The 26,125-nt window shown below is 41.6% G+C and overlaps 1 protein-coding gene and 1 long non-coding RNA gene across 4 annotated transcripts in view; one reads left to right on the top strand and one right to left on the bottom strand.

The window, feature by feature from the left end:
• Positions 1–10,572: 10,572 nt before the first annotated feature.
• LOC119917222 (cGMP-dependent protein kinase 1) overlaps positions 10,573–26,125 on the top strand; it is an 84,123-nt gene continuing 68,570 nt past the window's right edge. Inside the window, exons 1-2 of one of the 2 annotated variants that reach the window (XM_038737430.1) lie at positions 10,573–11,100; positions 19,737–19,903. In XM_038737430.1, coding sequence (XP_038593358.1) covers positions 10,844–11,100; positions 19,737–19,903 — 424 coding nt within the window. In that variant the 5' untranslated portion in view covers positions 10,573–10,843. Of the gene's footprint in view, positions 11,101–14,667; positions 15,236–19,736; positions 19,904–26,125 lie in introns of those variants that run through there. The other variant, XM_038737429.1, reaches the window with a different exon arrangement.
• The window catches only part of LOC119917223, a 58,281-nt gene continuing 44,130 nt past the window's right edge, over positions 11,975–26,125 (bottom strand). Inside the window, exons 5-6 of one of the 2 annotated variants that reach the window (XR_005447243.1) lie at positions 19,726–19,831; positions 11,975–14,604 (exon numbers count right to left, since the gene is read on the bottom strand). This is a non-coding gene — a long non-coding RNA (uncharacterized LOC119917223). Of the gene's footprint in view, positions 14,605–18,289; positions 19,048–19,725; positions 19,832–26,125 lie in introns of those variants that run through there. The other variant, XR_005447242.1, reaches the window with a different exon arrangement.

Here is a 26,125-nt window from a genome sequence, read left to right as displayed (position 1 = left end):
ACAGGGTGAGTTGGGAAAACACCCAAACTGTTAATGGCCGACTTGCAACAAAAAGAACGAGACAAAGCGATTGCAGAAAAACAAAAAAGACGTCCCAGTGTGTGTTTTATTTTTATCAAGGTGGGGGAGAGGTTTTCAGCACGTGGATGTGACTGAGAGGCAGAGTGTGGGCATTTTTCTCACATTTTCCCACCACGGGCTCAGAAGTGACAGCTGAGACAAGACACTGCCAGTCTGCCCATCCCCCACTGTTAGCACGCACAGTCACGTGTCTGTCAAATATGTCAGTCTTTTGTTTTGAGCTTTAACTGGATCATCTGTAGCCCCAGCATCTTTGGATCTTCTGTATTGTTTCTTTATTATGAATACAGTACGATCTCTGTTCTTTGAGTGCTGCTGTATATCCTAAAATTAGGGCTGACCCCGAATAGTCGAAGACTCAATGCTTTGATGGGCGGAGCCTGATTCGACTGTCAATCTCACAGTCGAAGCCTCGCAGCCAAATAAGGATCATGTCATTTTGGTGATATGGGGGGCTCAATGTCTGATTTTACATAGAACTACCAGTTTTCTCCCAATAAGTTATTTCACAACCTATTACAATATACATTTCAACGTTTAATGCTGTAAATATACATGTAAAAAGAATAAAACTTTCAATAAATGTTTTTAAAGTGTGTGAATAAATCCAAAATTGTAATCCTAACCCTGGGTTGTCAGTGCGCATGTGTAGGCGTAGCGTGCATGCATGCTAAACTCTACACAAGACCGGTGAATGGCAGGCAAGAGAGAGAGAAAAGGGACTTCAAAAAGCCTCAGTTTAGTTGGAAATTACTGTGTAAGTTGAATGAAAAGAGCTTCTCAAGATTAAAGCGGAGCCACCGTGTCACTCCGCCCCCCAACCCCCCTATTACTGGACAGCTTACCCTAACAGACGCTGTAAGAACTTTAAGACACTATTTTTTTTTTTAGAGCGCCTTGCAGTTAGGATGATGGTAAATGGTTTTACAGTGGAGGGTAGGGGGGTGGGAGGGTTGTTAACCTTGTGTAGTTTGTTGACATGCTGCAGGTGGTGGCCTGTTGAATGTCCTGCTGAGCCAGGAATGTGGAGGCCCTTTGGGTGCAAAGCAGCCAGGATCAACTGTGCAGGCAGAAGAGGGTTTTCCTATAGAGCTAACACTGATATTATTTGTATAATAAAGGTGTTACAAATCAACAAAGTCATTGTTTAAAACATTAAAGCAACATAATAGGCTTCAAAGCATTCAACTGCAAAGCAACAACACCACACAGCCTGGTCTTTAGGTCACAGTATGCACTATGAGAGGGGTTTAGTTCAGTGACAAGCTGAAGATCAGCATAATGGCAGACAACTGAGCTGCACAATCTGAGGACCCTTTCTCATTGGGCCCTGGGGGTCTCCTTCTGATTTATTGCTGTCCCTCCGACCACCTGTGTCTATCTTTAGCTGTGCAGACTTTTATGAGCTTGCTGAAGTGAAAGCGTGCTGTGACACTGTTGTCAGAGCTCGCTCCAGACGCTCAGACGGGGCACCGCCGTAACTTGTCCCTCCATAGGTTGTGCAAAGCTTTCTTAGTTTGCTGGGAACCCTGCAGAGATAGGCATGTGCCAGAGGAATTCAGGGGTCTAATAGTAGCTGTGTTTTTAGACTTCTACAGCTCACATCTGCTACTGTCTTCTAGCTACCTTAGTGGTGGAATGTAACTAATTACATTTACTCAAGGGCTGTACTTAAGTACACATTTTAGGTACTTGTACTTTACTTGAGTATTTCCATATCGTCATACTTTTTTACTTCTGGTCAACTACAAATCAGAAGGAAATATTGCACTTTACTCTACTTTTTACATTTATCATTCATCTGAAAGCTGTAATTAATGCCACTTTAGAGATTAATATTTTACAAATAAAACAAATTATGAGATTTTAAAATATTATGCATTATTATATATTATAATTTTGTGAATTGGACTTTTAATTTCATTAGATTGACCTAAAGCCCGATGACCCCAGCGTCTCGGTGCGGATCTCAGACTGTCTCTCGGACATATCTGCATGGATGAAGGCTTGCCACCTTCAACTAAACCTCTCTAAGACTGAACTCTTGGTCATTCCAGCCATGCAATCTATCCACCATAACATCAAACTACAAATTGACTCCTCAACCATCACTCCAACCAGAGTGGTGAGAAACTTGGTGTCATGATTGATGACCAGCTGTCCTTTACCAGTCGTGCCACTTTGCTCTACACAACATCAGGCCCTACCTCACTCAGTATGCCACCCAGCTTACGGTACAGGCCATGGTTATCTCTCGCCTTGATTATTGCAATTCCCTTCTAGTAGGACTTCCAACTTGTGTGGTGAAACAACTACAAATGGTTCAGAACGCAGGTTGTTGATCAGCCCAAAAGGACGCTTGTCACTCCATTACTCAGTGACCTCCACTGGCTACCCACGGCCTCCCGAATCAAATTCAAGTCACTAATGCTTGCATACAGAGCTACTACTGGGTGTGCAAGTTTACGTTCCTTCTCGGCCACTATGCTTCTCCAACGAACGCCACCTGGCGTTCCCTTGTCTCTTCAAACTCACAAGCAATCTCAGTCCTGGCTGTTCTCATCTGTGACACCACGATGGTGGAACGAGCTACCACACGCCATCACCAAACCCACACGCCTCTCTAACTTCAAGGAGCTCTTGAAAACTCATCTCATCTGAGAACACTTTTTCTTATAACACTTCTAACTCCTAATCTCTAACTGTGCTCTTCTTCTTCTATCCCCTTACAATTATCCTGTATTGATTGCACTTTTTGTTAACTCTAACTTCTTTCCCTAGGTATTTATCCCACTGATGAAACAAGTGACAGAAACACTCAAAACGGGTCAGACCGTTTGTTGCCATTTCTAAGAAGTCAGCCACAGATGGTGTGGATGTGCTTGAGAGGTGTGGATTCTTCATAAGGTAGCACAAGGTCACAAATGTATTTAGGCCCTGAACAATTCAGTGCTTTATAAACCAACAGTAATATTTTAAAATCAATTCTTTGACAGACAGGAATCTGGTGTAAAGACCTCAGAACTGGAGTGATGTGATCCACTTTTTTAGTCTTAGTGAGGACTCAAGCCGCAGCGTTCGGAATCAGCTGCAGCTGTCTGATCGATTTTTTAGGGAGACCTGTGAAGACACAGTTACTGTAGTCAAGCTGAATTAAGATAAATGCATGGACACGTCTTTCCTGGTCCTCCTGAGACATAAGTCTTTTAATCCTTGATATATCCTTCAGGTGATAGTAGCTGACTTTGTAATCGTCTTAATGTGGCAGTTGAGAGTCAGGTCTGAGTCCATGAATACACCAAGATTTCTGGCTTGGTCCGTGGTTTTTAACTTGCCGATTAAGGCTGAGCACTGACTTTTAGTCGTTCTTCCTGAGCTCCAAAAACAATAACTTTAACTTTAAGTTTTATCTTTGTTTAACTGAAGAAAATGCTGGCACATCCAATCGTTGATCGTTCCGATACAGACCAGACAATTAATCAAGAAAACAATCAGTAGATCATATATTTATATTTTTTCTAATAATACACACTCTTACCTTTGTAATATTTTCAGTGCATGACATTTACAGTGTGTTATTTCTACTTTTACTTATGTAAGGGATCTGAAAACTTCCTCCAACACTGTAGCTACCTGTAAATGTGCTAATCCAAAACATAATGCTGACAGGAGCTGACAAAATCTTTTATCTCACTGAAGTGGTATGATGCTCTCTTTCGGATGCTGCCATTGGTCGAAATCTCAACACGCCTCCTAATCATTCATCGTGATGGAGGACAATTCAACCTATGTGTGTTCACCTGTGATATACTTAAAAATGAAAATCCCTGTTTCAGGGAAAATGCCTGTCTACATGGATGATGTGATAGTCTTATTATTCAGTGTGGAAACCGTTTGAAACTTCTAGTATAATTGGCAATCCTGCACATAGGCCTGAGAAGAGCAAAATGCTAGATTTATGAATACAATGGGTCCTGCAAGCAGACTGCAGCTCTGAAGGTTGTGAAGGTCATAATGTGATACAGCACACAAACTTGGGAGTGCCTGCGTTGATGTTAACCAACTGTGTGATTGTTTATGCATATACAGTGTTTTTGCTAATATCAAGATGATGATGTCTTATTACTTTAGAAGTGTAATAGGGCAGAATACACTATTGTTTTAATATAGATTATGTGTGGATGTGGAGATGTAGAAGCAAGGTCATTGCATTGTTGCGAGTACCTGCACATAGGCCTGATAAGAGCAAAATGCTAGATTTATGAATACAATGGGCCCTAAGAGGAGGAGTGAGACAGGATATAGCAACCAATGTAATACGGAGTTTGAGGAGTGCGCTCATGGGACCAGCTCGGATACACATGTATTTGTCTATGCACCATTTTGAAATTATCACTAAACTTGAGTTGATTTGAGTTTTACTGGAGTCATTGTCTCATTGAAGATTACCATTACAACTAAAGGACAACAATTCATCTAAGTTACAGTTACAACCAAGAGTATAAAGTGTGAGAGTGAGGGCCCCTTAGGCCTTTGGCTTGGTCTGAGGGTTTTTCCTCCCACAGAACGTATCTCTAAAAAAATATAAACTCTAAAAAACATACTGATATAATAACTTAAACAAATATACAATGACGAAACATTATTCCTACAGACAATAACAATGGTGCTCCATGGCAATATTAAGTTTTTTTAAATAAATTGTTAACTACTGCCTTTACCATGAATTGACATTTCTACCAATCTACCAAAAGTCATCTGATTTTTCAGGGGGGGTTATTCATTTATAGTATTCTGTTCAGCATAAGAGTGATTTGTCTGCTGCAAGCTTCCTGGAATGAATTGGCCAGAAATTAAGTTTTTTTTGGAAAATTGCAGTGCTATTTTTCTTTTCTTTTTGGCCTAACATACTGGAACTGACTAGTATAGATGATCTGTCAGGTTGAGTAAAGTACAACTTATTTTTAAACAAGATTTCATAGACATCAAAATTTGCATAACCAAAAGGTTGAGGAGACCATTAAAGGGCTAAATCTAAATCTGATACTTTTACCAGTAGAATCCTCTCATCGTATATATGAAAGCTTTATGCATGTAGTCCCAGATTCATCTCCTGGCCCTCACAGAGGAAAACTACAATGCTTTGGCCTGAAGCCTGGCATATAGCCTCCATATGGTATGGTTTACACGGGGGGAGGAACATGCTCTATCAAACTAGCTGCTATTAAACGCATTCCATGTTAACAGCGTGATAACAGCTTGCTAGTAGGTCCCGGGCACTCCAGTGACTCATCACTCAGGTGTGTTTACAGCTTATTATGCAATAAGAAGAGACTTCTCAGGAGACAGACTACCGTGCTTTGTAACACATGTTTCCAGCTCCAAGAAAAAGTCAAAACAACTCGTCCTCTAAGACGGCTACTCACCGCAAATGTGTCGCAGGTGACGACCTTTTCAAACACAAACAGAAACAAGAGAGGCAGAGATGGAGGAGAGAGAGAGAGACGGTTCTCATGTGTTTGTGAGGCTGAAAGGCTTGAGGTGAGCTGGAGACAACAACAGAGTCACTTCATTTCACACAGAACCATCAATTACATCCCACCTCTACCACTGTATGAGTTTGTTGCTTTAGTGCAGCAACTGTGCAGCCAGCTGGGGAAGAAGGGCGGCTATTTGTTGTCTTACAGCCAGAGAAGGATTCTCCGCAGCTTATGTAACATGTCTCTTTTCATTTAATACAGGCAGGGCTTTGTCCATTACTCTATATGGGTATCAATAATGTGATGAGTGCAGGATTTACAGATATGGCACCAGATGTGGTGCAAAATAAGAACAAGATCAACAAGCTCTGACGACCCAGATGACCTGAATACAATGAATAAATAGCTATTTTTACACCACAAATTAAACATGTTCTTTGACGGCAACGTCCCAGCTGGTTTGTTACTGCCTGTGACTGTCCTTGATGGCATGGTGTCAGACAGATTGGGACAGGCGTGAAAAGAGACATCTCTGTTATAATATAATAATTAGAGGAGCAGAAAATAATCCTGTTTCAACCATCGAGCACACAAGAGCACAGCCTCCATTTTTCTCCAGAAAAATTAGCTGTTATAGGAGCAATCTGGAGTGGCTTTGGTTGAAAGACAGGCAGAGGGATAAGAGCTCATGACGACATCTGTCTTGCTGTATGTATGTCCTCCCCTGTTACCATGTGTCTGCCCTATTTATCCATGCAGCAAACACTTTCTGAGCCGTATACTTGCTTCTAGAAAACATTGTGAGAACAATGCCAAACAGAAACGTGTCTTCTCCTTTTTTTAGCAAAACATTCACTTATGCAACTTCCCAATTAATTGACCAAGTATCTGTACACCTGCAGGGAATTTGAATCCAGTTCTTCATTGCTCTCGATGTACTTACACATAGTTTTAAGAACAATTTACAGGAAGAAAGAAATAGACATACAGCTACAAACAAGGACAAGAAAGCTGAACAAATGATTATGTACATATAAGTATGTGAAACATGCTACAAGTACAGAAATGAGACAACACATGTGGGGAGGCTAGTACGGCTAACGCTAGCAGATATCTGCTATCAGAATGTTTGAACTTAAATAACCTTCGTCGATCGTTCATCAGTTTACTTTTTCTGTATTTGCTTGGGTTGTCATAATTTGGCGTTGTTGTCTGTCTGTTTATGCCGCATGTGTTGTCACATTTATTTCTGTGCTTTGAGCTCTCAGGGCCGCTGTACCTGTGACCGAGGCCATTAACAATGTTGCTCACACAGCACACCTGGAAGATGATGGGAATGCAGCATTCCAGCCAGTGACCCCTGACCCTCTGTTCACCTGGCAGACACATTGCTCCTCTCTGTAACACCAGACCCGAAGCCTGTTCTCACCCTCACTGCCATGTCTTTGCATCACAGTACAGTTTTGTTTTTAGTAGACTCCATCCTGTTTAGACATACTACTGAAACAATTGTGAATTTACTGATTAGTACTGACCAGAGAAAAAGATTCAAAACTAATTTGATAATCGATTATTCATTTAAGTCATCAAACATTTGCTGTTTCCAGGTTCAGAAATGTGAAGATCTTAGGGGTATTTTTGGTCTATTTTATACCTTTTTTCAAAATTGATTATGTTTTGGTTTTCGACTATTGATTGAACAAGCAATAACTGATTTCATTAATCACATGAGGTTAGCGGAAACAAGTTGTAAAGTTGAGGGTTAATTTGTTAGCAAACTGTTGCCTGATTACACATTTAACAGATATGGTGCAGCATTAATATTCACTAGTGTGTTTCTGTCCACCTGATGTTTACATCATTCGCTGAAGACACTTATCTGTCTGCCATTTGATGTAGGTAGTGACAGTGCATTTATCAGAGCTTTTAAGTTTGAAAAAACAATGCTGATGAGACAGGGAGAGTGAACTAAAAAAGTAATGTTGCGGGCCGTAAAACCAAAACAATATGTTAAAAGACGCTAAAACTCTCCTTAGACGTAAAGCGAACTTTAGAGTCGGTGGTAATTCTCCTTGGGGTTTGTCACTACAAGCGACTTCTTTATGGACTCATGTGATGCGAATACAAAACTATTGATTATAGCTGCTTTAAAGATGATTACAATCTTTTTCAATAAATTACCTCAAGTCCAGTTGCCTTTGAATCTTCACAGGCAGATTCATTAATAGATTAATCAATAATGAAAATAATAGCTGGTTGCAGCTCTAGCAGCGTTACAAAGAAACGTTGAAGCACACCCTATCCTCACCTATCTGATTTTTACAGTACAAATGCAGGAAGGAAGTATCATTATTGTGTTTGCTAAGTCAATTTCCTGAGCTCTGGTTGTATCCATCTCCAGTGTGAGCCGAGTGATCAATCTGCAGCTCTAGATATGATATCATGTTACAATGTGAGGCGACGTGATGTGAAGTTGGCGTATTGATACTGCTGCTAAACAGCACAATTTGCTGTCGTTTTTTTTTTTTTTTTTACAGGATTGGAGAGGCTCAGAAATAGATTGCCCTGTGACTCTCCTCTCCTGTCTCTCTCTGCCTTCCACCTCCACCCTGCGCTCATCTCACCTCTCCTGGGATTGGCAGGCCCAGGCAGGCGGCCAGCTGGTGGTGTCTCACTGGGACAGCACCGAAGAGCACAGACAGACACTATCAAAGACATCAGGGGCTCAAGGGGGGGAGGATTCTCCAGAGACGAAGCAGCATACCTCTCCTACCGTTGCACTTACAGTAATCCCTTCTCGTGTTTCCATACGGGATGCTGGCATGATCGTGTTTGTGTCTCTGCTGGGATCTTAGCTTCATGAATGGTTACATAAATCTTTGTATGCAAGTGTGTGCGTGGGTGATAATGATGCGCAAGCATATGTCTGGGTATACCCAGGATACCTCTCTCTATTTCTTCTGTGTGTGTGTGTGCGTGAGTGTATTACAGGAAAACAGTGACTAATGTCTGCCCTCTCCTCTTCCGTAAGCTGATCTGTCCCTGAGGCGAACGAGAGGGCACTGGCCTTTCTCTGCCCAGGGAGACGCTTTGGAAACACTGCGAAGCACAGAGCTTGAAGCCTTTATTACAGCGCAGCCACACTCAACAATCATGAACTCAATGGTGCCCGTGAGCGGCCGCTCTCGTGCGCATTCAGAACATCTACCTCTGAGTGCCGTAAGGTTAACTTGGCGTCCATTACCTAACCCACAGCGTCCAAGGGAGATGAGTTGTGCTCAGACAACACAAGCTGGAACTGGTAGTACAGCATTACTCACTCTGCGTAAACATGGGAATAGTCGAGTGAGTGTGGATACACCTTTTATGCCAGTGATGCTGATATAGCCATGGTGATGATTTAATGAGTGTGTATAGACTCAGGCGCTGATAGCCGGTATTGATTGTAGTAATAACATAACAAGAAAGCTGTTTTAATGAAAAACAAATTGATGATATTCTGCCTCTTTTTTGTCCAAACACATGAATGCTCTTTTCTTAAACAGAAGTGCAGCCATATTCTACATGGGTATGGATAGGGTCACACAAGGGCCGCCGTCATAATGGCCAGAGTGTCTGCTGCATACATAATTGATTCATCGCTGTTTTCCACATTGATAACGGCACCACCGTGGTCCTCACCTTGTCTTTGAATGCTGATTGCATTCACTTTTACTGCTCACACAATCCACTGCGAGACAAGTAACACACTGACAGAGAGACACTCTGAAGCAGCGGTAAGGAAGTGGACCAAATGTATTTCAGTGCAACTTACAAGTGCAACTATCAAGCCAGCAAAGTTTAAGCGGGTTATCACAAGTCTTATGGCCTGTTATCATGGTAATCTTCCCCTCCGAGGTGCATTTGGAGAGCAGCAGGTTTAAGGGGGAAAGGAAATGTCCAATAATGTGTGTTAAATCTCTGTAAATACACCTATAGCCACGCTTTCCAGCAACAAGCATTCATCCCTAACCAAATAAAGTGGCGGTTGGAATAATAAGAAGGCAAGCAGCAGACAAGGGTGAGATGTGTTGAACTATACACCAGCAAAGGGAAGATCTGTTCACTCTATTTTTAACTCTGAATCTTAATGAAACATCCCCCTAGCGCCCATGAAGCTCCCCCTTCTTTTTTTCTCCCTCCCTCAATGAATTCATTGAGTTGAAGCAGATTTAGGCAGTAGAATGAAAAATGGTGCCTAGAAATGACTGGTTGCATTTGGAGATTAATAACACAGAGAAGTGATGATCTAATACTGAACTCCCTTCAAAGCGCGTAATGTGTCGAGGCTAAAAGTGATGAGCACTGTATGTACTCACTGATTGCTCTAATCAGTAGGATAACACACTCCGGCTCTGATGTGTGTTAACTTTGTCAGATGCTGACAATAACAGGTATGCTCACTTCAGACCTGTGTGTAAAGTCTATTCATTTTTACACACTTTTTTTGTTACCAAATTAAACTTAAAAAACAAAAAAAAATCCTTTGAGTCCAAGATTGGATCAAAAGAAAAGGCACAATCATCCTAAAAACATACATAATAATAAAACAAATAATGCTGAACCTCAGGAGCAAATCACCAGAACACAATCCCATATAAAGGCCAACAGCCCTATGGGAAGTTTACATTCACCTCACTGATGTGTGCTTACCCCATATAGAAAATTTGACCATTGTAAACAACCTACAGCCCAGTCCACTATCCTATAAAGCCTGCGGGACAATTGATCTTTGCAATAGGTTAGGCCGGGGAGGTGATGTTGGTGTTTAACATTGCGCTTTTGTCGCTCAAAGGGAGCTCTAGGACGTGCAGGTAGATGGTAAACAAATATCTGACAGCAGCAGCAGCACTGGGCTTCCTCTGTGGTGTGTTTGCAGTGTGAGAGGCGGTGAACTACAGGAGTTGCCTCGGCTCTTTAGTGCCCAGTTTGACGGCCTGCCTGCGTCCTCGGAGAGGAAGGGCTGCTGTAATTGGTTTCTCAATGAAGGATCATCAGCAGCTCCCCGGAGGCTCGGTGGACTGTAGCGTAGCGCTGCTCTATCAGCCGTCCGCTCCCCGGCTTTAAACACCGCTTTGTTCTTTTCCTCTGAAATAAACAATCGGGCAGTGGAGGGGCTTCTCGGAGCATCATCATCCTGCGCGTGTATTTACAGCGGGGGTTTGCGTGCGTTTTCACGACCTGGTGCTGGGGAGTTGATCGTTTTGTCCGTATCGCGGCAAAGTTTAACGCAGATTTTCAACATGAGTGACCTGGAGGACGACTTCGCCAAGATCCTGCTGCTAAAGGAGGAGAGGATACGGGACTTGGAGAGGCGTCTGGCGGACCGGGAGGACGAGATTCATGAGCTGAAGAGAAAATTACACAAATGTCAGTCCGTCCTGCCCAGCGCTCAACTTATCGGACCGAGGACCCGCAGGGCGCAGGGCATCTCCGCGGAGCCTCAGACGCACCAGGACCTGTCAGGGCAGCCGTTTCGGAAATATGCCAAGTCCGACTGGTAAGACAGTTTCAGCGGGCGTTGGTACTTTACCCCCCATGCTGTCAGTTCTGTGTCCCATCTTAAAATATCTTTGTGTTTTAGTTGTCATTAACATAATCTAAATGTTTCACATGAATGGTGTGAATCGATACTCTAGTATTAGGAAGCACAACTCTCTCTCAAACAGAAATGTGATTGAAACGTGTTGATAGTAACTCTACACACTCACACACACAGGTTCTTGTGGCACTTCAGTGTCCTATGTCCACAAAGCTTTTTTGTTTTGTTTTGTTTTCTACCTTTTTTTAAATGGGAGATGGAGACGTTTGCCATGAATGGACGATGACGCAGCTCAAAGGCCAGCTTCAGAAAGAGCTCCTAATTGATCAGATCCATCACGGCAGTCCCACAGGACACAGCCAGGAGGAAGTGCGATGCATTATTGGCTTTTAGTAGCTGGACGCTGAGGACCCGAAGTGCATGTCTGTGGATATTTAATACTCCATTAGAAAACGCTTTGTTTGACCATATGCTTCCTTCATCACCTTTAGGTGCCCGTTTTAGCCTCACAGTCCTGATTTGGAGGGTTTTCATATGAGGCCTGTATCTGGATAGTTATCAGTTAGTATCTCACCCTTTCACTTAGTTTCAGTCTGTTCAGCTTGATTTAGCTGTAGGCCTAATTACTCCCAGCAGAAAGTTTGACCCTCTCTGTCTTGATCTTTTAATTTCTCCATTTCAACATACACAATCCCAACAGGATAAAAGACTTGTTATATTGATTACACACACACACACACACACACACACACACACACACACACACACAAAGAAATCTGTGTCACTCTGCTGACTCAATTAAAGGAATAGACAGTGGGGTTAATTTTATTAAGATGCTAGACAATTGCCAGTCATCATTTGCATTAATAAACTGCAGGCGGGGCCTATCGTTTGCACTCATTGACTCATCAGTGTGCCTTCAAACAAACACAAAAAAGGCAAGAGATACAGATATTTGAGAATGAGGTTTGAAAGTCATGAATGACCCAGGTTCATTGAGAAATAATGACTAACAAGTAGGGTTGCAGCGGTATACCATGTCATGAAAATTGACAGTTATCCATGCATTTGCTTGTCTGTTTTGGGAAATATATGCAACCAGACAGGGAATCTCACTAACGTGTGCACATCTTTTTATTTATTTTTAAGAGGAGGTTTTTCTGAGACAGAAATATAACAAAAAACTTCTGTTCTCATTCCTTTAAGGGTCATTGTAACTGATAATAATGATACTAATAAGCCTATTACTAATACTAATACTAATACTACTAATAACAATGTCATGCCATATACTGTGATATTTTATGAGACAGTTGTTGTATTGTGAAAATCTAATACAATTGGAACCCTACTGACAAGCTACACTCCAGACAAAAACAATTAGGTGTACCAATCATCTTTTGTCAACCTTTCTGTTGAACCAGGGTTTATTCTGGAAATAGTCAAATTATGCGTCAGCTGATGAGGCACAATATGTGGGCCCAGTGGAGCAATTGCATGCGGCCAAACACACTGTGCAGTGAAACGGAAGTAAACCTGTTTGCATTTGCAAAAAAGCTGGTGAGAAGACCTGATTGCTCTCGGTGCCTGGAGAAAGGGCGTTCACCTGCGCCGTCGCGCCTGCTGGGCCTCCGCGGGGTCTGAGACGGTGTGACCCCCATTAGAGTCAGGACGTGGCACCAGCCGGCGGCCTGCCCTGCTCATCGGATTACCGCAGCATGGAGCAACGGATCCTGTTTCTATTGATCTGCATAGGAAAAGGGCTGGGCTGGATGGTTAGAGAGGTGAAATTTAAAGCGCAGAGGTGCTTTGAAGGACAGTGGGAGGGCCTTTTGATGATGGGAGGATGTGGGGATGCAAACACTGGATTGCAGAGTCTGAAAATCTCCAGGCACCTGCAGTTTCCTGATATGAAGGAAACTTTGCTGCTGCTCAAGCTTTGAGCCCTGCGCCCTTCCCTTGACAGAGATAAAAGAAAATATGAGTTTTTTTTATTAGCTCAGAGGAGAAAAGCTGGGCTTCAGTAGAGGTTTGGGTGTTTGTCTACAAAACAAATCTTTTGGGGGGAACATTTATTTTAAGAGCTTAATCACGCAGTTAACTGCATTGCTTACAGGTGGTCTTCACAGTTGCTTTATCTCATTTAAAGTTGAAATGTACACATTTGTTTGTCTCTGTGACATCTAAAAACTGGTTTAGCATTGTTTGCTAAGCTGCTGATGTGCACTTGTTTTCACTCTGCACATAGGACTACTGCACATGTCAGTATTTGTAATAGACCTGATGGTTCACTACCACAGAGCATGTTGCTCAGTCATCCACTGATGCAATGAAACACACTGTAGGATCATTAGTGCTTGGACGTTTTTGCCTGTTGAGCAGAGGCATGGCACCTTTTTGGTGTTTGCTCAGTTGATGCTTTTAGCCACCACAAGAGGGCAGCCGTGCTCTTTCATTTGAAGGGCTGTAGCTGTCCGGGATTGTTTCCACGCTTTCAGTCAGAAAAATATGCTTTTTACCACCAAGCCAAAAAGACCTATCCTTACAGCCAAAGTAATCTCGTTCAACCAGCTTTGTATCCTCGCTGTCAGCCTGCGCCTCCCTCCCCATCCTCTCAGCGCAGTAATTGCTGCTGTAGCCTCAATGACTGCTCATCCTATCAGATTGTCCTTGGCAGTTTATCCTCCTCTGAATGTGTCCAGAGCGCATGAGGCCAAATGCTGCTCGCTGAGCTTCAGATGACTCATTGGGATAATGTGAACAGACACCAGCAGCTCAGAGTCCACACACAATTCAAGATTAGATGAGGAATGTGGAGCTGCTGCGGAGTGTCGTGAGCCTCAGTAGCTTTGGCATTCTCATGTCTGCTGCTGCAGCTGTTTGGCAATCTGTAAGATTATCATGTTTTGCTTTTAGCACCTTTACTTGCTCCACTTAAATTAATTAATAGTTTAATTAATAGTTGCTAGACAGGGATTTGGGAAAAGTGGAACTGTTCTTTTCCTCTTAAAACATAAATAATTTGCTTTCTAAAGCACTATTTGGGCTCAAATTTATCACAGAAGTCCGCACTAATAGTTTTCATTTTCAAATATATGCATTTCTTTCCACGTAGATAAAATACAAAAAGTAGTCCAACAGATACAAGCAGCAGCGCCTCCTTCTCCAATAGATGAAAAACGCGTTGTTTATCTTTTACATTGAGGTTCATCAGGTTTCCATCACCTTCAAGTTCCATTAAGGCTCCAGTGCTCATTTATTTTTAACTCAGCAGCCTCAGGGCGAGTTGATGAGATACGATGACATGGTTCTCCGAGCAGTGGCTTTCTCGCCGAGTCCATTATTCATGTGAGCCGAGCGCGGCTGCAGACTGCACTGTGCCACAGATTCCTGTAGGCGCCCTTCTCGCCATGCGCTCTCTCCGGGTCGCAGCCTGACGCACTCGGGGAGGACGGTCTTCCGCTGTCACACCGCCAAGGGAGGGAAGGGGGGGGGGGGGGGGGGAGGAGAGAGAGAGAGAGAGAGAGAGAAACTTTGCGTGATTGTGGTTTAGACGCTTTCACCTTGGCATTCGCGGCAACCACCGAACATACCTTCGCTTAAATTCATCCGCTTCTGACGGACAGCGGCGAGGAATCCCCCTCAGGAGAGACAGGGGGCTGCATCCTCTGAGGCTGTTCATGCCGGATAAAGTTTATGAGCAGCGTGGTAGAGGAGAGAGGATAACGACTCGGTTGCGCACCTTTCCATAAACTTATTGGGAAGTCGCTCGTCGCCAGCCAATTGAAATGGGCACCTTGCGCGACCTGCAGTACGCGCTCCAGGAGAAGATCGAGGAGCTGCGTCAAAGGGATGCGCTCATCGACGAACTGGAACTGGAGCTCGACCAGAAAGATGAGCTTATACAGAGACTACAGAACGAGCTGGACAAATACCGCTCCGTTATCAAACCGGCAACCCAGCAGGTCCACAAGCAGAGTGAGCTGCACGAGCAGCAGCGGACGAAGAGGCAGGCAATTTCGGCCGAGCCCACTGCCTTCGACATCCAGGATCTTAGCCATGTCACCCTACCTTTCTACCCCAAAAGCCCACAGTAGGTGTCCAAATTATAAACGCAAAATATTCACTTTTAATTATGATAATGATCATATTTTGCACAGGCTGTTGCGCGCCAGTACAAGTTCATCGATCCTTTGTCACCTTTGTAAATCCTGTGCGTAATATTATGTGTGGCGCAGCAGGTACGGCACCTGTAGCACATATGGATGAGGTGGTGCACTCCAGCACACGCGCGCGCGCGCACGCACGCACACACACACACACACACACACACACACACACACACACACACACACACAGTGGATATAAGGAAAAATGCCACATGGTGCTGTCAACTTTACACTGACACTGAGGGAAAAATATATCAGGAAACAGAATCAGTGATGCGTTTCAATATGATTATCAGTAGCCCATAAAAGGATGAACATCATTAAGCCTGATCACAGGCTTAACATATGAGAGAGAGAGAGAGAGAGAGAGAGATGAAATGTCATCCAATGACTGGGAATTATAGTTTTACTGAGCTGGTGTTGGCAGCTCTGTGTGATGTACCAGTGCCTATTTTATACAAGCTGTGATTCCGTGACAGGCAGACTTAACATGCTCTCTGCTCATGTTTACCTTATGATTAGTCTACAGCTAGTCTCTCTCTCTCCTTCCTTTTCAAACTCCTAAGCAAACATCTCTGGCTCTACTTGGTCTGCAACAAAAGGTCTGGTTCTCAAACTAAGATTGGCACTAAAATAGCCCTCTGTTTTCAAATGATCCAGCTGTGCGCTGGGTTTGAACTTAGAGGTTGTCTTATTATGAATCAATATATGTACTAATATATGTACCCCCCTGGTGGACGGGAAGAATATCTACTATTAAGTCTGCAAGCACACTGACAAGTGGACATATTTAACATAATCAATACATTTTCAAAACTAAATCCAGCTTTGAAATGCATAGTGAGATAGTAAAGTGCTCAAATTACCATTATTGGTATAATATCTACTTTTAAATCTATTTTGTTTCTATTCTCATGCTGCTGTTTTCAGACTTTGCAGAGATCAGATGTAAGAATTGCATTATTCTGTCAACACGCAAACAAACAAAGCTCCAAGGATTTCATCAAAGAACATTCAAAAATAAAAAGAATTATTTAACTGAGAAAAAAAAAAAGCCATTAGTCTTTGTTATATCTGTCAGCTCTCTGTATTGGTAAAACTCAGAAAGCACTCTTCTTTCTTGTGTCTTTTTGTTGTCTTTGTGTCTCATTGAGTGTTGTAATGAAACGTGAGACCCTGGATACTGGCTGGCACAAGAGAGTGACCATTTCATTATGATAATCATCCTCATCCTAAAGCTTTTACTGTCTGCCGATTTCCCAAAGAGGCTTTTAGTGAGACCTTGACAAGCTTTTTTTTTAATATAAATTCAGGCTTTTGTAAAGGAAAAACACAAGATCTCCAAAATATCAACTTTGTCCTGCATTTTGACATTTTTTCAAACTCTCCGTGAGGCCTTTGATGTCTTGGCCATTGGAGAATTTCATTGCAATCATTTGTCAATTATGATAAGAAAAGGGTAGTTTAAGATTTGTCATTGAAAGTGACGAGTGTGACCTCACAGGAAAACTTCAATCAAAGCCTTTCAGCTGCAGCTTCAATTTTCTGCGGCGCGTCTGCGACACCTCTTCACACTCTCCATCGGCGCAGGGAATGAGACTGACATCTTCTAATAAGCATCTACATTAAAAATGTTGACGGAAAAGCAGACAGACTATTGAAAGCAAATGGAAATGCCTGCTGAGACAGTGTTCTCTTATTAGTTCAAGATTATTATCACCATTCAGTCTGTTTGGACATGTGTGCTTGAGCAACTTGATGAAGTTCATGTTTTTCTCTTGATATAGAGCAATTCATTTGAATCAAAGTAGTTTTTTGTGTGATGCTAACTTTTGTTGTTGCTCAATAGAGAATTGAAAGGTTATCTTTTTTTTATAAAACGCGCAAGTGCCCTCATGGGATAAAAACAGCTCTGTTAAATTTTCATTTTGTTTGGGTTATTGAAGTGTAGTGATAACGCCTGTTGGATTTGGCTAAATGTTTATATTTCCCTTCATTCTCATCCACTTCATCTTCTTTACAAGGCCCATAGAGCGTTCCTTACACATACTCTATCCATCCCTCTCCCTCTGTCTGCCTTATTTCCATTAGCCTCTCCCACTTTGCTGCCACCCCTCTTCTTTTTTCCTCCTAAAAGAGCATATTTTCTCCTTTTAAGGAAGGCTGCTTAGCCCCAAACTTCACTAGTGGATGGAGGCAACTATATCATCCTCACAAAGGAGAGGAAGGCAGTTGTTTTTATAAGGGTCTGGTTGGAAGACATCTGAGGTTCAAGTCGGGGGGTCCTGATCAGGGTCGAAAAGATCAGAAATCTCCTGGGTTTAAATGTAAGAGAAACGGGGCCAAAGAGGCACATTTCCAAAGGACTGGAGGTCAACTTTGGAAAACAATGCATTTCCAATTTGTTCTTGTTGGTTTAGCTAACATGCAGAGTGCTGCCAGCATAAAATGCATAAGACTCGTTGCTGGAAAAAAAACGAAGAAGGTTTGGGAAGCACAGTGCACATCTGAACATAGATTTCATGGTAGGAATTTAAAAATAGGTGCAACACCTCAGTTTTCTCTTTGCAATTCCCAGGAGTAACTTGTATTGACTCTCAAAGGCTACAATGGAAAATATCTCAAGAGGAACCTTTGGATCATCCCGTTTGCTCTGTTAGAGTTGCAACTGCACTCTCCTAGGTTCAGATCAATTACAATCCTGAGATTCTGGATGCTAGTTAACCCTCTGTCTCTTTCATCTTTCTCTTTTGTCGGGTTATACTTTGTTTAAATTAAATAAGTAATATGTGTTTTCCAATAGATTGTGACAACTAGCTAATGCTGTTCTTTAGTAATTTAGTTTCTCACTTTATTCCACAAGTGTTACTGCTGTCAGAGAGTAAAAGCAGAGCTGTTTGGGGACCCGCAGGCCTTGAAACCTTAATTGAAAATGCATCACGCTGTTAAATGCAAAACACACACAATGAGAACCACGTTATTTATATTTTATTGCTATATGCTATTTCAGACCCAAGTTTTTCATCTGAGGGAGCACCACTGTTTCTCCCCAGATTTGATCATGTGTCTCAGGATTGAATCGAGAGGCATTCATGTGACTTTAAGTTCAATGTTTTAAAGACACAGACATGCGCAGAGTGCTCAGTAAATAAATCATTGCTGGTGTTTCATCATGGCAGACACTGACATTTTAGTGCTTCAAGTTTTGTTTGTGTAGTTGTGTGGTTTGTGCAGGACATTGCTGCGGGCTGGCAGCGGGGCAGAGAAGCCTGTGTGTAGTGGGAGCACTGCTTCATAAATGCCTTCCAGGTTATTTGCTCTTTTAGCTATAAGCTCCTCAGGTGTGAAAAGGGCACCGAGCACAAAAAGGCAAGAGGTAATTCAGTGCTTTTGAATCCTACTAACAGGGGATAGAAGGGGGCTTTCTGTCGTTTTTATGAATTAGGGTATAAAAGCTTGACTTCCCGGGAGGAGGGGACTCCTTGTTGGATTAACCTTGATACATATTATTAACCTCATTCATCCAGATGACTCTGTCAAAACCAGCGATGCAGTGCTCAGCCGAGCAACTCAGACTCTGGTTATGATATGCCTCAATGAATGAGTGATCTTGGCTCGCTGTTTAGAATCTGGTCGGATTTCTCTCCTGTCTCTTGACACTTCTTTCTGTCCGAGAGGATCAGACTGACGCTCGCTTTGACGGTTTCATCCCTCACTGCGGCTGGCTTTCATTCACCTGTTGTCAACACATGGATGCCTTTTATGAATGAATGTCTCTCCTCTGTCGAACAATAGCATCTAAAGTGTACTCCTTGATTTAAATCACATCTTGACATAATGTCCCCTTTCATGTTGTTGACTAATTCCATGGCCCGCTTTTCCTTTTAGCCCGCCTGGCAAAGTGCTCTTTCACCTGTACAACGAGCTGCAGCTTAACGACTGCAGCTTTACAGTTAATCATATTTTCTCCCTTCCTTTGCATAGTCCTTGCAAAAAATACTTGGAATGCCCTAATGACTCTGCTGTCTGAAGGCTGATCTGGCTTTCAGAAGTGCACCCCTGAATGGAAACAATCTGCTTCCATTAGGCATGGATTTAGCTATTTATTGACTTGTTCCAGCATTTGGAGGGAATAAAAATGTTTCACCTTGACGTCTTTGAAACGAGGATGTGGTTTTTATAAAGCTACCGCGCAGTTTGAGTGAGGCTTTAATTGCCTTGGAAATAAGCAACAGGTCTGCTCGTCAAACAGGTCAACATCCCTCACTGGATTTTAGAGAATAATTTGATCTTAGCCAAGGTTTTAGTTTGAGGCGTTTGTCTTTTACCAATTTGTCTCTCTTATTCTGCAGTGAGAAAAGACCAATGCCATGTGAATTTGTGTTTGTACAGTAACAGCCTCGTTTTGTTTCACCTCGTCTCCAGGTCCAAGGATCTGATCAAGGAGGCAATCTTGGACAATGACTTCATGAAGAACCTGGAGCTGTCGCAGATCCAAGAGATCGTGGACTGCATGTACCCTGTGGAGTATGGAAAGGACAGCTGTATCATTAAGGAAGGCGATGTGGGCTCACTGGTCTACGTCATGGAAGGTAAATGCACGCAAGCACAGAGGTAAAATGAAAGTGCAAAGTGAAGAATAACCCTAAAAAGTGTATCATTATATATATAATTGATAAGAACTTAAATTTGACCTCGCAGAACATGGGAGTTGTTGGTCTACTGCTACCTCGGTCAGTTTTCTTGTTTGACTGTGTGGCTTTGGTGTTTTAAAGGATTAAAAATATCAAAGACACACAATAACACAAACTTACCGATCGACGCAGCAGCTGACCAGAGAGGTAAAATTACTATTTTTGTCAAGGGAGTCTTTGACGAGAGCGATATAGTGATTGTGTCTGGTTAAACAAAAATGATCAAACAGAGATCATACTCTTTAAAAAGGTAGATCTCTGTTTGGTCCTTTTCCATCATTTTGTCATTACCAATCTGAGCCTGTCAGTGGCAAAAACAAGCACTTTAGCGGACAAACTCTGACATTGCGCAATTGCCTGCAAGGATTACGTTACAGCCCTGTCTCACTGCTGCCGACTGCAGTGCGCTGGCTCAATACTCGTCCATGGTCCCGGTTGTAAAATACCAAAGTTACCCTTTAACTGGATCTGCAGGGCTGCGTCTGGAGAGCTTTAAGATCACCTTTATGATAACGTTGGAAAATAAATGAAAGAGCGTTATTGATGGGTTTCTGCAGGTCGATGAACTAAAACTCAGAACTACAACACTTTGTTATGCCTTATCATTCAGTCATGTCCCATTTATTTTACTTTGTATGATGCTGTGTGCCAGCAGAGTCCTTTCTCTTCCATTATTTTTTAGCAGAATTGTTTCGGCATGTGGTTTTTATTTTTAAATGAGCATTGGTGATGCAGAGTGTGAGAGCTCTTATGACAGGGACAGCAGCACGACGTCCACACAGGCGCTGATGGGAATTGTGAAAGGACATTTTTGCTACAAGATTTGTGACAAGCAATAGGCTACTGTTACAAAACGTTCAGAGTCGTTGTCCCTGAGAATAGATTTGACCTCAGGGAAAATGGCCTCAGTCAATGACTCCACAATGTAATTGATCATTACATAGAGGTGAACTGGGACATTTACAGACATAATACAGATTAAAATCTAGAAATCTAGAATGTATAAATAACTATTATTGATCACTTTCTCTCTAAAACCTTTATAACTTGCACTTGACAAACACCTGCACGGGCAGTGTGAATCTAAAAAGGATTCAAAATGTGGAAATTCTCCTCAAAACAACATGCCTGAACAATGGTATTCTTGTTGGTTGGTATATTGGCAGTGACATTTAAAGGTTAATATTTTACCAGGAACAATACTAATATTGATTTTTGCTCCTATTGTTTCATATCAGCCACCTACTTTGATTACTGGGTTGGCTGGTCTGATTTCCTGGATGCCCCATTCAGCCAAACATCGTTAAGACTAGATCTGTGGGAAAGTACGACTAAAATAAAGAGACAGCAACTTTGCTAAACTTTTTAAGTTCTATAATTCTATAAAAACACACTTGTCACACTTCTCAAGCAAAGGCAGAGGTAGGATTTGTCAAATCTGAAAGGACTCTAGAGACAGGTGGTGTCTGTTTGGAAGGCAGCACGAGTGTTATGGCTGCTTTCTGTCTTCATCTGGTCTTTAGTGAGTCACTGGGTTGGAATTCGAAAATCCTTTGCGGCTAAGAACGAAGAAAGAAGTTATTATATTAGGGAGATGACGCAGTCATATTATCAGTACACCAGCAGAGGTCTTTCACTGTGTTTTGTTAACTATGATGGAAATGAATACTGTCGTCTTAGAGTAAGTGTAATTGTATGAAGTATAATTTAAACAAAGCTATAGATGTATTTCTAGATCAATAAAAATGTTGTTAGCTTTTTCTCCCGTGATAGCAATGCCGGACGGTGCACCACTTTGGTCCAGACTGAAATATCTTAACAAATATTGAATGGACTTCCAGAAAATTGTGGACAATTCATGAACCCATAAGATGACTCCTACTGACTTTATGACCTGCTAAACTAATGAAATTCCCATCAGCCTCAGCTGTAGTTTGCGTTTTGTGCTAATTAGCAAATGATAGCATGCTAAGACACTACACTTTGTAGTAACTTTATGTTACATTGTCATTGTGAGCATGTTAGCATGCTGACATTAGCATTTCACAGAGCTGCTAGCATGCCTGTATACTCTTACTATCTGTCCCAATATCCATACTTGTGGTGTTGAACGTGTTCATGCGGCACACGAGTAAAATGCTACTTACTCAAATATAACAATAAAATAGTCACACAGTCCATTCTCTGCAGATGTAAGTAAATTTTGCTTTTCATATGCAGGAATTCTGCTTGGAATATATTTACATTGTGGTATTGGTTCGTTTACTTTAGCATCCTTAAGATTAGAGCACTTCACTTTACTTCCACCACTGTTGCAAGAAGGACGTCACTTGTTGCTCTTATCTGTAGACTGCAGAGAGGAAGTCAGATATGTAAAGAGTATAACATGTAATAATGCAAATGAAATGCAAAACACAACTGTGGCCAATACAGTGACATGAGATTAAATTTTGGGGAATTTGGGGAAGTACTGGACACTGTAACAAAAAAAGGGGTTGTATCTTTAATTTACTTACAACCGCTGAAAGAAATTAGAAAACCACATCCTGGATTTCTTCTATTAGAATCCACCAGTTGTGGATGGAAACAGGAAAAAGAAACAGGTGCAGTTTTCACAGAAAGCCAGGGCATGAACCTCCTGATGCTGAGCCATCTGTGGACCTTTCCTGAACATGGGCAGCCATTGTGTACATAGTGAGCAGATTTTAATCTCCCCTTGTGACGAAGGCTGTGAGAAGTCGATTGTATGAGAGGTGAATTGTCATGCTAGGTGACAAATGAGCAAGTGTCACACTGACATGATGAATACGTTCCTCTTGAGCGTAACAGAAAGAGAGGGACACTTGATACAAATCTGTAAGAGGAAATAATTGTTATGGGGCTTTGTGATTTCCTTTCTGGCAGTGATAGAGGAAAGAGCTGTAGAGCTGAACTGTAATTTGAAAAAGGCTTCAATTCAAAACAGTGGTCATGTGCCACTAATAACAAATGTTTGGTTAATTATTCCCCATTTTCAAATCCTTAGGGCAGGCTTTACATATTTATCATCAAGGAACAAGCTCTCTCTTGTCGCCCCCTAACTCTCATGTCCCAGTGTGTCCCTTGCCTGCGGTTTTCACCCTAACTGTCACTGGCCTTGACTTGTTTTGCATTGAAAAAAACAAATGCCATAAGCATTAGCCCAAGGGGCGACGACTTTGTGCCAAGGTCTGTGAAAACCCATCATGGTCTGTGACTTTATAATCCACGCTGACAGAACGTCTGACTGTGCCATGCCATCTCAAACACACAGCTGCGTCAACTCAACATTGCACATCATTTTCCTAGCAAATGAAGTGTCCACTGCTCAGCCAGTAGTGTCATTGCTTATTGAGACACGGCAGGCTAATCATTAACGTTCTGCCATGGGGCTGACAGCGTTCATCATGTAACCATATGAGGTAACCATATGAAGTAAACTCCACAAATACAATTTGTTTTTATAACTGCGTTACATTATTGCTTTCCCTTCAAATATAACATTTGTAAAGCATACATAACTTATTTTCCCCTAGTGAGAGACTAGACTGATGTCAGAGCCTCCACGTTTAACCAACCTCAGAGTAGTTAGCGTTTGTTGCAGACACACCTGATAATTAAAGATCACACAAAACAGGAGCTGCAAGAGACAGAAAGGATCCTGGCACTGCTGGCATGATGAGGCTGCCCGCGTAGCCGTTGCTATCGTAATGAATAAGTTTGTTGTATTTTGGTTGCATCCACAGGGCTGTAACTGACACCGGCCCTCTTTTAAATTCTGACTGCAACTGAGACAAAAGCTCACGTTTCCATGGAGATGACAGAGGTGTTTTGATTGCCTGTGTCGTCCGTGAAGACCCATACAGGTGGCTAATGATGATAACAACTAGTATAATCACATTCAATTACTGTCGAGTATTTCCTCGATAATAAAACCCTCATGAGTTTCTTCATTATCATCATTCAACTTAATCTAATGAAACAGTTTATGCTAATACGAATAGGTGGCTCTGGTTCTACCTGCCTTCTAGGAACATAGTAGGTGACAGAGTTCTGACAACGTTACGAGTAAGCATGTTAAAGGTGTAACAGAGCCTAATCCTTAGCGTTGAGAATAGAGATTTGGTGATTAGTTTAGATGGAACAATCGCCGCACCTGTTAGTTTTAAAAATAACTCATCGTATATGGTTTTGTGTTGTTAACCAGAATAAGCTCATATTGATTAAGATTGCACACAAGTTATGGGAAGTGGCTGACCTGCCATTTCTGAAGTTTAGCTTTAGTGATTAAGATAAAAAATGTTTATGTTTGGGGCTGCAAGTACTCACTGTGTTCATTGCTGATTAATCTGCCAGTTCTTTCCTCAATTAATCGTTCGACCATTTGGTTTACAAAATGTAAGGAAATAGAGAAAAATGTCAGTTCCCCACTACAAAACTTGGCATATTTAAATTGCATGTTTTGTTCCAGCAATGGTCATAAATCAGTGGTAGATTGCAACTAAGTACAGAAGTCCTTCACTCAGATTCTGTTTTGAGGTACTTTCTTCTATTGTTGAAATGCATTTTATGATACTTTCTACTTGACTACACTTTGGAAACAAATATTGGACTTTCCCTCCACTATATTTATTTGACAGGTTCAGCTACTTGCTACTTTGCAGAATACAAACTATAAACCAACTACAATAAAACAACTAAATACATTATGAGGTATTATTATGGATTAAACCACCCAGCAGTATATAAAGTAGCCCCACCTTTACCAGCTGCAACATTAAAGTGACATACACACAAATGCATCACTAATTAATATACAGTGAAAGATTATTCTGAAATCTGCATAATGAGTACTTTGACTTTTGGTACTTTCAGTAGATGTTGATGCTTAGACTTTTGTACTTTTATTTAAATAAGAATGCAGGTCTTTAATTTGTAAAAGAGTATTTTTACATACATTAACATTACTTTTCCTTAAGTGAAAGATATAAATACGTCTTCCACCACTGTCAAAAACCAGGCATTCAGTTTACATTCACAGAAGAAACACTTGTGCCCACTTTTCTGTTGATCGACTTATTGATTATTTGATATAATTGTTTCAGCTCAATTAATCTTTAGATAAATAAATGGTTAAGTTTAATGGTTTGGTGTTGTTAACGTAACAACACACATAACTACAGTCTGGCTAAGAAAGCTTAACTGAACAGGCCTTTTCTGTTTGACGACATCGTGATAACATGATGTATTGGGGCTCTCTTTGCATTTAACTTTGCATTTATATTTGAATATTCACAGAAGATCCCCACGTTGCCTTGTATCTTTAATCCTGTATGAGAAGCAAGTGCATTCAAAAGGAAAAACAACTATCTGTCCCTCACCATATGTTTTATTTAAGTGTAAGGGAGGGTAGGCAGAAAAGTGAGGATGGTAAGAGTGGTAATGTTACAGTATGAGTCGGCTCTAAACCCCAAGTGCTCACAGTACATTGACAGCTTCTTTGACAGGCTACTCAATTCAACCCAACCACTGATGCACTGGAGACAATTTTATTCAAGTGAAGGTGTTCAGGGGATTTGAGAGTATGCCCGGGATGTGACATTTTCTCAATACAAATTGGATAGAGTCCCAATTATTTTATTTGACCTGCTCTTAGGCAAGTCAAATATGATATTCTGACAGACTTGACGTTTGAAGGGAGGCTTAAATGGCGTCCTTTAATGTCTGAATTGCAGAAAGGAACAATGTGTGTGTTTTGAGGCTTATGCTGAAATGCTCCTCCAGTCATTTTTTTCTTTTCCTGCTGCTTTTCCTGAGATTTACCTCTGAATAACAATGAAAAGCAATGTTTACCCATTGTAGCTTGATACTAGTTTCTCTCTATAAGGGGAGTATTTGATGTTATATATATTTTTTTTAATCTTTATGATATGACACTCAAGCTGTTTGGTAAACATGGTTATGTGTGTAAGAGACACTGATCTGTTTACATATCTCAAATCAAATATAAACAACATTGGCAAATGAGATGCACAGGTTGTCTGTTTACATGTCATTTCATGGCATATTTTTCCTGTCATAATCCCCTTTAGCTTCTACAAC

Source organism: Micropterus salmoides, unplaced genomic scaffold (assembly GCF_014851395.1).
Source record: "Micropterus salmoides isolate LMB-PRFRI ecotype aquatic unplaced genomic scaffold, ASM1485139v1 Ms_hic_scaffold_22, whole genome shotgun sequence".
Taxonomy (NCBI): Eukaryota; Metazoa; Chordata; class Actinopteri; order Centrarchiformes; family Centrarchidae; genus Micropterus; species Micropterus salmoides.
This window is presented reverse-complemented; position numbering and strand designations above follow the sequence as displayed.